The 12,791-nt window shown below is 42.4% G+C and overlaps 1 protein-coding gene across 3 annotated transcripts in view; it reads left to right on the top strand.

The window, feature by feature from the left end:
* Window positions 1–2,770, top strand: part of LOC147633441 (uncharacterized) — an 81,984-nt gene extending 79,214 nt beyond the window's left edge. The window contains exons 6-7 of one of the 3 annotated variants that reach the window (XM_086806520.1): window positions 2,137–2,273; window positions 2,443–2,770. In XM_086806520.1, coding sequence (XP_086662646.1) covers window positions 2,137–2,244 — 108 coding nt within the window. In that variant the 3' untranslated portion in view covers window positions 2,245–2,273; window positions 2,443–2,770. The other 2 variants (XM_086806519.1, XM_086806518.1) reach the window with 2 other exon arrangements.
* Window positions 2,771–12,791: the final 10,021 nt, after the last annotated feature.

The following is a 12,791-nucleotide window of genomic DNA, read 5'->3' on the forward strand; positions in this document are numbered from 1 at the left end:
TGGCCAACTCCATGCACGAGAGCTGTAGGGCTGGTCGACTCATGGAACAGGGTCAGTAGGGCTGGTTGACTGTTCTAAAACAGAATACAGGGCTGGCCGACAGTGCTCTCTCTCTCTTCTATTGCTGGTCGGGTTTCCACAAGCCACAGAGGGCTAGTCGAGTTGCTTAATTGCTCCCTAAAGCTGGTTGACTTCCTCTACTGCTTCTCTTTTGGCTGGCTGTACTGAATTATAGCAAATCTCAGCCATACTTCATGGGTTTTCTTGAGATGGAACAGATACAGGTTGTGCCAAGCTTCAATGCAGTTTCATGGGATGCAAAACGATTGGTCTAGGTGTTGTTTTGGGCCTGCTTGGAGCTGCTGAATTGCACAATGGTGTGGACAGCCGTGAAACTAAGGAACAGGGTTAAGCCCAGGTTGGTGACCAAGGGCTTGGTTTCATGTTGGTGACTGCTTTGGCCCTGGTTGGTGACTAAAGGTTGGCTTTATCTGGACAGCAGGACCGAGGATTTGTTTTCTCTATTGGGTAGTTGGTGATTGCCTTGCTCTGGTTGGTGACCGAGAGCTTGTATTGCTTTGTTTTACACAGATTTGGATAAATCTGGTGCCATCAGAGGAGTGGAACTTCTGGGCACCCGCATATTGTACAAGAGATTACTCTGTTGGTAATAAAGATACCTCGGGGGGGGGGGGGGGGGGGGGGGGGGGGGGGGGGGGGGGGGCGCTGGGGGCGGTGGTGGTGGGGCAACTTCAGGCCGTAGTGCTGTGTCATGTGCAAGATTATCTTATGTGGTTACAAGATGTATATGTACATGATGTACGTGACAGATGTGTTGATTCTTGCTTATGTTGTGATGTATGTTGAATGCATGCTGTGATTCAGGCCACTGGTTTTTTGTATTACACGTGCTCGTCTGAGACACTTGGCCCCTAGGGTGGGCCACAAGGCTATCCTTCTTGTAGGCAAGGGCCTTGAACCCTTTTTGGGGTGGCCCACAGGGCTGCCCCTTTGCCTACCTGCCCACATACCCACATAGGTATGCCACAAGACCTAATCCTACGATTGGTGTCCAGGGAAGAGCTTCATACACCTCTACATCATTCCAGAGGGTGACTCACAGTACAGACTGGTACTACTCCATGTGCGGGACTTGCACACCTTACCAAAACCATGTACAGGACTCGTACAGCTGACCCTGGGGCCTGGACGCTTCGAGTGGAACCCCAGCTGACTCGTTTGGGACGGGGGCTCACAAGGACGAGTTACGCAGGTCCTGCACTTGCCGTACAAATGTCCATGTGGCATCCAAATGCGGGATGCACGTGACAGATTCAGTTCAGGGAAGATTTGCTCATCTTTGTACTTCATTTCAGTTTGCAGCAATAAAGCAAATACTCTGTTGGCCTTTACGTGGGTGATTGAGACTCCATGTGGTGTATTGTGTATGCCATCTACTCTCTCTCTCTCTCTCCCCCCCCCCGCACCCCCGCCTCGTGTAACAAACAAAGCTTACATCATTCACTTTAAAGAATTTTAATCCTTGGTGTAGATTAAGTTTATGGTCAAACTTTTACTCCTCCATTAATATATACTAAGACATTGACGATTCCAATGTAGCGCTCTTGCCCTCTACACCCAGAGATCTATACTCTTAACGTCGAGGTACAGGGTTTGAATCTACTAACTGGCATCTAAGAGTGCCCAATCACGCAACCTAAAAAGAAGATATTGACGACGGTACAAGAACTACTTCAATAGATTCTCATTTTGAAGGTGGAGCCCTGTCAGGCCAATGCATTGGGGAGACCCTGATGCTGCCCCCTTCCTCTGGAGTCTGGACAAACCTTTTTCCCTATGATCTGGGTGACGAAGCCCTGGACTACATGTCAGGTCCTAGTCTTGGTCAGTGTTTTTGATACAGGACAAAAAGTCTGGAGACTCGAGGTTGGAAGAGAATACCTAAACCAGGGGTATTGATCTTTATAGAAGATCTCTTGTTAGTTTTGGGTGTACAGACTTTGCCGCCTTGTCATTTTTTTCTTGTAGTCCTTGGTGTTTCTAGCGTGAACATAAATACTATCCTCCTTTTCTTGCAAAGGTTAGTCATGAGTGTTTTATTTTTGGGCACTGCAGGTGCTTGTTGTCTTACCTGGGCAGAGTACAATTGATGGCCTTCCAATACCAACGCCATTGAAGGGGCTGCTCAAAGGGCTTGATTGGTTTCGACATCTTTTATTCTAAAGCCCTGTGGATCAAGTCACTGCCTAATGGTATGGTTTGCATAAACATGGATTCATCACCTCATAACACTTGTGTCATGTAAAGGTGCAACACAACCATGTAAAATGTAATTCAAGGGTTCATGCTCCTTAACTTAGCATAATTGACCTAACAATGCTGTATTTTTTTTCGGGGGGTAAATCATATTTTTTTGCAAAGGAGAGCAGGGATCCCTGCTTGAGTTTTCAAAGAAATAGGTAACAAGCGCAAGCTGTTTGGGAGGCAGCCCTTCTTTTAACATTTAGAGCATCTAGTTTTAGGCATGCATCACAAGGCAGACAACATAAGGAGTTCTTAAGATAAGATACAACAATCCTCTCTCTCTCTCTCTCTCTCTCTCTCTCTCTCTCTCTCTCTGTGCACACATTATTTGAAGTAAAAGTGTGACTGAAAATTCCATCTGAGCGGATTAAAAGTGGAAAAAGATACTTTCTATCCTCCTTTTTAAAATTCCTTACAAGACCTTTTAAATAGAAAATTTTTCAAACTTGTCCTCCTGCACTAAATTTTGGACCTTTTATGTGAGCCCCATGTTCATTAAAACAAATGGACATGGATAACATGCATGCCCTTTACAAGTCAACGGTTCATGACAACACCTCAAGAGCTTTCAAGAGTCAAAAGGTTTATCTTCTAGTTGAAGATAGACAGGGTAACTTCACGGAAGGTGGGTCAAAAAGCAAAAATAATTTGTCCTTCAAGTTCTTCCAAATTTGTTTCAAACAATATGGATCACAAATAGTGACCTTATAAAAGATGCATCAGTCCACACCCACAAAGGAAAGCTCGGAGGCTCCACACCCACAAAGGAAACCTTAGAGGCTTTTTTTGAACTTCTAAGAGCCGAAAAACCAATCCTTGAATAGTTTTTATCTTTTATGAATAGTCCAACAAGATCAAGGAAAAAGAGGGAATAAACATCACTAGAACTTGCAAGGATTTTATTCAAGCCTTAATGATACATTTATATCCACATTACAAAAACTTTGTAAGGTATCCACCTATTTATATCTGTTGAACTCTTATTCTAGTTTGATGATAATACTTGTGCTTGAAGATGAAAATGAGGTAGGAGAGACTCTTGATTTAGTTTGGTGCGACTTGATCATAAATTTAGAGAGAGAGAGAGAGAGAGGAAAAACCTATTAACATCTTACAAGAGAGCACAAGGGTCTATGAAGGCCATGTCAATACATCACTAGTGTAATTATGGAACTAGTAAGCAACATAGGGACTCAATTCATCAATGATGTGATTGAGTTTGTGCTTAATGAATTCATGGTAGTATGGTGGCAAATCCTCATTCTACTACCGCCAAGCTAATGGCCAAGTTGAAAGCACCACCAAGACTATCTGTGCTATCTTGACTAAGATAGTTGAAGCCTCAAGAATAGAAGTTATTAGCTACTCTTTGGACTTAGAGAACCGCCTACTATTCATGCTGCACCTTTCAATTTGACATATGGTACAAATGCCATCATGCCCATGGAATCCTTTGTACGAAGCTTAAGAATTACCGTCAAGGAAAGATTGATAGGAACTATCTTGATAGATCGATTATTTGAGCTTGAACATTTAGGAGAAGCTAGTCTACATGCAGTCTAGCTTTTGATCGTCAAAAAGTTGAGGTGCAAGCAATGGTTCGATGAAAAGCTCAAAGATTAAAAAAAACAAAGTCTAGGACATGCTTCTCATGTATAGCAGTACAAAAGAACCAAAAGTAAAGCGCAAGCTAAAAAACAAAGGAGTGTGAACTCACACCTCAAGCATCCCCACACATCAAAACACTTGACAGTGTGGAGATGAAAGGATCAAAGTCGGGGACATGGTTCTCATGTACAACACAAAGAACCAAAAGCGCAAGCTAAAGTACAAAGCAATGGGATTATTACTAGTGTGTGAACACACACCTCAAGTATCCGCATACATCAAAACACTTGACGGTGTGGAGATGAAAGGATTCTTCAATGGTAGAGCAAACTTACACTAATATGGCCCTTTAACTGCAAATGCTTCAAAGGTCATTCACCAAAAGAATAGGAAAAAATAAAGAGGTTGCAATGAAACGAGAGACCCAATGTGAAGCTAAAGCTAGACAAGACAAGTTGCGCAGCCGCCACATCTCCCGTTAATATGGCCCAAGTTGTTGACCTAGAAGAGGAGGGCTAGAAGGTGAAGTCCACTAGACTTTGCCTAGGTATGACCGCATAGATTGGTCTAGAATAAAAGCTAGTGCTTGTCAACACGGGTGCTAGCTATAACTTGATGTCTCATGAGATATGGTGCACACTATAGTAATCATCGTCGTTGACACCCATAAAAGTGTGTGTGGAAGGAGTAAACGTGTTAAAAACCACATGCATAGGTTCGTTCTCATTGCCATGTTCCATATTTGGAATAACCCCTTGGAAGGGAAGTTTTGTGTCATGCCTGCAGGTAGCATGTGTGAAGAAGTGCTTCTTGGACGAGGGTGGATGGATGCCAAATTGACTAGGACTTTCAAACTACAACCTTGCAACTAGCCTCGAGATAGGTAACCATTCTAATGACATACATGAGCCCATGTCCTACAAAACTCCAATACCAAATGATCATATTCTCCCAACAAAGAAGTGCTAGAGCCAATCAAGTTCCCAAAGGGAATTCATATTCCGACCATGCCACTCAAAAAGAGGTCTATCCTTTCACAGGTGTAAGTAACCATTCCATCAAAAGGCTTGCCACTCAAAAAGAGGCTTATCCTTTACTTGGCTGCAAGGGTAAGTAACCAAGTTCTATGAAGAAGGATCAACCTTCATCGTCGAGTATCCCCCCAACACAAGTGGCCTCTTTGAGAACTAACCCTACTAACACCCAAGCCACTAATGTTTCTAACCTTGCAGAATCAGAATCATAGGTGCCCAGACCCACCAATTCCTAGCAACACCAAATGTTTCCATGATAGAGGGTACCAAAAGAAATACTCTGACATGAGATTACTATGAATGGCAAAAGAGAATTTGTAGCATAAGCTAGTGATAGCCATGCCACCAAAAGGACTGCATTACAAGGCAACGAATTCCAACCCTAAATCGAAAACATGGTTTGTTAGGAAAGAGTTGTTAGAAGTCCAAGGATACAATGTAGATCAAAAACAACTTTGACTACCTAAAGCAATGTAGTTGAAACCATCCAATCAAAGAAGGCAATGTAGTTGAAACCATCCAATCAAAGAAGGCAACCTCCACGAAGGACCATACCCAAAGATGGTGGGTACCTGGCAGTCTTCTAGTCGGCCAAAGCTATACGAGAAGGGAACCAAAGCATTTGGGTACCTGAAGTCACACCTTCACTACCTCCAACCTCTTTAGTTAGCACAACGAAAAGTACCAGGGCAAGATGGAAATGGCAACCCAAAGCTACAACACTAATGGAACCCCATGTGCAATCCTAGCAAAGGGTAAGAGAAAGATATTCATGGAGCTTCATGAGAATGGTCAACCCTAGCAAAGGGTAAGAGAAAGATATTCGTGGAGCCGCAGGAAAATCATCAACTCAATGAATAGGATATTCCTTCTGCATCAAACTTAGAAGGCTATGTTGTAGACGAAAGTCAGGAACCACCAATTCTCCTACTGTAGAGCTGGCTCTCAAGCCTAGCTAGATGGGCCAAAAACAAGTACCTCACCCTTGCCAAATGAAAAGAGTACCCATAAGAAAAACCAATAAAATATATCGAAGAAAGCAGTAAAAAGAGTCAAGGAAATAAAAGGAGATGGAGTAAGGAAGAAAGCAGAGAAAGGAAGAAAGCATGAGTGATGATGATTTGTGAAGGAGAGTCTCCAAGGAAGCCAACACTAATCATGTAAGTGGTTCTCTAATCACTAGCTTTCTAGGCACATCTCAAGATGGGGGGGCATGGTGGGTGAAAACCTAGTCCTTACATATTCACTAAGGGACTTTTTGCATGCAAAATCTTTAAAAAAAAGTTGTGTATAAGATGTGTACACACGTTCACTTCTGTGCATGCATGTTCCATGCTTCACACATACATAGGGCTGCGAATGTATGTACACCGTGCCTACGTATACACATACATTGCTCTACTTGCACACATTCCCAAGAATGGACTACGAACGTACGTACCAACTTGCATATGTATGTTTCTAGGCGTAAACTATATAAGCTGGGACCCTTCCCTCATTTTACACCATTCACTCTCTAGCTAGGTGGACTCTTACAAATTTTATCCAAAAATCCTCCATAGCCTCACAACCCTTTATAGTACTTTGCCCATTCCTCTCCCCCACTGTCATCTCATGGTAGCTGTAGTAGATGCATCAGAGACCTCATCTGATACAGTGCTCCTCACATCCACTAAAAAGAGGAAGGCCACAAAATCCCACAAACTCTTGGAATATCAGGTGGCACCAACTTCTCCCCAATGGGGGAGTGGAGCTGCTTCGAGAAGTTGGAGGGCACATGATCGACAACAAGATCAAATTCGAGAAGAAGCTGGAGCACAAGCTCACCTATCACACTCAAGAATGCTACTAGGTAGCAAAGAGGACAGAGGTCATGGAGCACATGAACAAACTTGGACTCCGGAGGCTAGCAACTCTTCCAACTTGGGAGGCTAGTAGCTCTTCCAACTTGGGAGCTAGACCTTAGTACATGCTTCTGATTTATCTCACAACACACATCTCAATACTTGCATTGTCAGAGATTCTACTATAGATGAATTGACCCTAGCCCTGGCATTGGATGATGTTGGAGGTGCCTTGCACAAGCCAAGAGCCACCAAGCCTTATCAAGAACTTAGTGGTACACATGGGATGATCAGAGACATTATCAGAGGCCCTGTTAATAAGGATGGAGTGAGATGAGAAGATATCTCTAGGGTAGACTTGATTACCCCAGCCCGAGTCGTCACCACGCTAACCAACCTCAAGTTGGACAAACAGGTACAACCACCACTACAGCCTTTCCCTACTTGCCCCTCTCAAGCACGGATTGCTAGTGAAGTGGGATGACCACTTCCACCATGTGCTCTATAGCATTTGCACAAACCTTGCTGACAAGTTTGGAGTGGCCATGATCCTCATCAAGGTCCTCTACTATGCTACAAGTTGGGAAGAGCTCCTTGAACTATATAGCTACTAGGGTGCTACCACCCCCAGTATACCTCCCTTTCACAGCATGCCTCTTTGGCTCCCTCCCCTGCAAACTCCCCGCAATCCAAGAAGCAAAAGACGGATCAAGAAACATCTACCATAGATTTCTTTACAAAAATTTTGGTGACAAACTTGATGACACACTCACGTGGCAAGTGGTAGGCTAGGCCCCTGAAGAGCACGCCTAGGTAGGAAGCCCCTCCAGTAGATCATTTCCCATAGCTGAAGAAGGACCTGAGGGTGTCCAGTGCACATTTCACTTCCATGGTAGCAGATTCTCAAGTTCACATGAAGCCACGCAGAACATTATAGAGACACAAAGGTGGATCTAGGAAGGCCATCTCACCTTTGCTGACAGCTTCCTTCTCAAAGGCCATCTTCAACTCTTAAGGCTGCCTTCTTGACTTCCCTGCAGCCGTTCCACAACCTTGCTCTGGTGGCCACTTGACATAATTTATGGCTAGATAGAAAGAACAAATGGACATGGCCCACCAAGTACTCCTCCTTGTCCATGCCAATATTGCCTAGTTGGAAACTCAAAATAACGATGTGATTGCCATGTCCTTCGCCTCAACCTTTAGTCATGGTGCAGAGTCGTCACCTTCTCCAATTGCCTAGAAGAGGGAGATTACATTGAGCTTTTTGCTCCCAAAGAGCCCTACCTATACCCAGCCTCCAAAGACCTCATCAGCAAAGCCATCCAGTGGATGCGCACTCATGACTAGCACACAATGGATGATACATACAACTATCTCACCATGGAGAGCATCATTATTTAGAAGCCATTGGTATCTTGGTTCTGTATCACCGGATTTGGAAGCAACTACAGCTCATGAGGAACAGCTAATGCCATCTTTTTGACACTACTGTCCATGTGGCCTATCCCCAAGATGTTTTTGATGATGAATATAGAGGCCCATGAATTTTATAAATCCGTAAGACTAGTGCTCACTATGAAGGAAGAAGAGGAAGACACCAGTGACACTACCAAGGACAAGGACGATGACGATGTGTCAGGCAACAAAGACCTGTTAGGCTAGGACCACCCACATCAGGATGAGAAGTTGGTGGCCCAACTGAGATTTCCTAGGTTCCTTCCCCCTCTGGTCACTCTTCAGTTGCACCCACTCTAGATGCTTCTGCTAAAGGCAAGGCCAAAGAACAACCCTCTACATCAGTTCCCCCTCTTGTTGCCTCTACCTCACCACTTGTCACTCTGCCCCCTGTTAACCCATTCTTAGGGTTAACAAGAGCTACTACCGTTATCTTATATCAAGGAGTCAAGGTAGATACACTACAAGGTCATACATTCAAGATATGAAGCAATGGTGTCCAAATCTACAACTTGGATGGGCACCCGTAATAGTCTTATGTAATACTTATGCAGATTCACGCTTCAAGAGCGTGTGGTAGTAAGTTAGGATGAAGTCTTAAGTGATGTACTTCATATATATATTATGAGATTAGTCATTGTAATAGCAATAGGCCTCTTATGAGCTTAAAGTGCCCAGCTGGCCACAGTTTAAGTGAGTGTGAACACTTATGGCCATGTATATAAGTGAATATCTCTCATAATACAAAGAACTCTCCCATTGTGCAATAGAGTCTTGCTCTTGCTAATCCTCTTGCTAATCTCTCTCTCTAATGTATACTAGAGTGAGTGTGTGTGAGTGATGTGAAGTGAGAGGAGGGACGAGTACACGTAGTGCAACGCGGCGGTGTGACAATACACGAGGAGACGTAGTGGAATTACTTCTCAAGGAGTAGTAGAGCTTGGAGACCTCAAGGGTTACGAGCTCGGCCATTGGACAGATCCTCACGACAGTTGCGGTTCTCTAGGTAATCTCTTGTTGGATGTGTTTCTCAAGGAGGGTTAGGGTGAGCCATAACATTTTTGGCGCCGTTGCCGGTGACTTTATCCCCTGGCTTTTTCCATCACTTTTTTATAATCTACGCATTACCCGTTGCCCATTGTCTTTATTAATGGTTTCCCATGAAAAAGATGGTTTTGATGGAGATTTGTGTGTGATTTGGTGTAGAATAGCTCTCTTTTTTGTTTTATAAAGAATGACTTTATCCCCTAGCTTTTTCCATTGTTTTTCTGTAATCTACGCATTACCCATTGCCCATTGTCTTGATTGATGGTTTCCCATGAAAAAGATGTGGTTCTGATGGAGATTTGTGTGTGATTTGGTGTTGAATAGCTCTCTTTTTTGTTTTATAAAGAATGCTTAAATCGTTGTTTTTGTTGTTGTTTAATGTAGTTTTTAATGTTCTTAGGGCTTGCATAGAGTGTATTAGGCTTTGTTTTTATCCATTACATCAAACAATGTTATGGAATACAATTTTTAGTGATTTTTAGCTTTCTTTAGAGTTGAACATAGAACTAGAATCATTAATTTTTGTTTGTTTTGTATGTTTTTTGTTTGAATTGTATACATTAGAGTGTTAGCAAGCATTAGAGTAGCTTAATCCTTTAATTTTTTTTTCAAAACCATTTAAAAACTCTTAAAATCGACTAACCTTTCTTAATTGACTGGTTTTATCATTAAGGTGTGATTAATCTAGTTTAAGAGGTAAAAAGATTAGAAAATATATTTTTTGGAATCAAAATTGATCATGTGAGAGGTTGAAATTAGTGTTTTGAGAGCATCTAGATGCATCAAAACATCTAAGTGCATCAATTTCTTTACCAATTGGATGAATTTTTCTCTCTTTTGCTTAATTTTGCATAAAGAGAAGAGCTTAAAATTAAGAGTTTAATTAATTTCAAATTATAGATTAATTTACACATGAGTTGATGCACATAGCTTAGCAATTTCATGCTCTATCCAATGATGTGCTCAATGGTGTGAATTAATTAGTGATTTGTGGTTAATTAGAGTCTTTGATTAGTCTAAAAGGTGAAAAGATTAGTGGAAGGATTAATTTTTGATTAAAATTTAAGCACTTCATTAAGGCTAATGAGCATCGAATGAAAAGATGCCAATGAGTTATCAAATTGTCCATTTTGGGTGTCATTTGAGAAGGGTGCAAGAGTGTGTCATAAAAGTGTTAACTTTTTTTATTCTCATTTACCGTTTTGGGAAAATGCCCATATCTCCCCAATTTAAAATTCAAAAAATATTCCCCCCAAACAAGAAAATTTGAATTTATTTCCATTAAAAAAAAAATCGAACGTTTCACGCATTAAGGTTTCACGCCAATGGTTCACGCGTTATGGTCTCACGTCGAAAAAAAAAATCGGATGTTTCACGCATTAAGGTTTCACATCTTAAGCGGTTCACGCCTTAAGGTTTCATGTCATAAGGTCTCACGCCCAAAAAAAAAAAAAGAAATCAATTTTTTTTTTCGTGAAGTCCGTTTCAGGCCGTGAAGTGCATCCTGCTAGTTCACGTCGTATGAAGGGGGTCCATGGAAAATAGCCCTGTTTGGAGGCTCATATCTCCTAAACCATGAATCCGATGAACCGGCTCTAATACTCATTGGAAAACCGACATCAAGCTATTTGAAATTGGTCTTGAGCGTCCGAGGGAAAAATCCATCATTTTGGTCTTCGACCAGTAGCCTCAAAATTGGACCCAAAAATCAAGGCAAATAATGGCCCTTAAAGTACTAAAAATTGCCCAAAACAGCTCGAAAATGATTGCGAATCATATTCGGGCTACTTTTTGAGTGTCTAAACGATGAAATCACGAAAAACTCAGAGAGAGACAAAGTTGTAGTACTCCAAAAATACTACAATTCTCTCATATAGAGTTTTTCCAAATTCTTTTTGGAACACATTAAAAAACAGGCTGAGAAACAGGAAAAATCTTTTCAAAAAAAAATTTCATCCTGAGACAGTGATGGAAAGCAAGTTTTGAGACCTCCTCTTCCATCTGGGATGCTGCTGGCATGCACTTTTTTCTAGAAAAATATCTCGAGGTTCACGTGCGTGTAGCACCTAAGCTTATTAAGGCAAACAGATACTCGTTTCACCCAAGGAAGGGAACGCCAAGCCTCGTGAAGCTGTAATGGGCTATTAGAAAATCTAAAAAGAAAAAAAAAGTGCTCTCATAAAGGAGCAATTGATAATGTCAAGATATGGTAGCGATAGAGGGATTACGTGGCCTCACACACCAAGACTGAACCCAATGGCTGATATTGTCGAGCCACTGAGATCCATGCCCCAAATACATCTTCCTATTCCATTTGCCATGCCTATAACAAGTGTGCCATCGGGTTTTACACCCATTGTCACGTCAATCCCTCGAGGATTGGTCCCTTGCCTAGCACTATCAGAAGTCCTAAGCCTTTAAACATGTCAGGTACCAATCCTTTGCAATCCCTAGATTCCCACACAATGAACATATTGACTAATCTAGGAAGGGGGGTTGTCCAAGTCCTAAGTGAGTCCCTACCTACATTAGTACCCACATACGGCCTAAGTGACTCATACAAAAACGCGGCTGTACATATTTCCAAAGTCATGGGCAAATATGATGGAACAACTGATCCTGTTCAATTCATAATACAAATGTTTGAACAATGTGAAGCCTTTGGAAATCCAAACTGCCCTACTAAGGTACATGCATTGAACCTATGCTTAGTGGGAAAGGCTAGTCGATGGTTCACCACATTGATGCCAGCGATCAAGACGAACTCTAGGACTTTGAGAGCAACCTTTATCCCCATGGCTTCTCAAGACAAGGTGATTGGTGGAGTGCAGTGAAAGAAATCTATTCAATTGAGCGGAAATAAAATGAAACCATTAGAGATTTTATCCTTCGGATAAAAATCTTGGACTCACGATGTGACCCATGGGAGAAACTAAATGATGCCCAATTGAAGAAATGTTTCAGGATGGCCAGATGGATTTTTACAGAGACCATCTTCTTCAAATGACGAAGGACGGCTTCATCATACACCCGCACTACATGGATACACATCTGTCATTCGGGGTGCAGTGTGTGATTGGATAGATCCATACCTCATCCTACCAGTTGAGAGTGGAGAGAGCCAGATATGGGCCGAGACATATCAGTTTTGCCATACAGAGGCTAAGACAGAGGCTCATTATTTATGCAGATTCCCCATATAAAATGAGATAAAGGGGAGTTTCCAGTGCCTTCCAAGAGGAATTTGGACCACTCTCTAGGATCATGGATTTTCTAGACTAGAGATGCCTGGGGCTCTTTCTTCTGGAGCTTCGCACACATAGGGAACCCCTACTGCGGCCCAGATTAGCTGCACCCGCGCATAAGGACCAGCATAGAGAGCTCTCACTGACTTCTTCCAAACTAAAGCCCCAAGAATAGATCCACCCACTCCTCTCGATCTCCAAACTAAAGCCCCAAGAATAGATCCATCCAC

The sequence above is a fragment of the Cibotium barometz genome, chromosome 12 (genome assembly GCF_041138505.1).
Source record: "Cibotium barometz isolate CiBa-2024 chromosome 12, ASM4113850v1, whole genome shotgun sequence".
Classification (NCBI taxonomy): domain Eukaryota; kingdom Viridiplantae; phylum Streptophyta; class Polypodiopsida; order Cyatheales; family Cibotiaceae; genus Cibotium; species Cibotium barometz.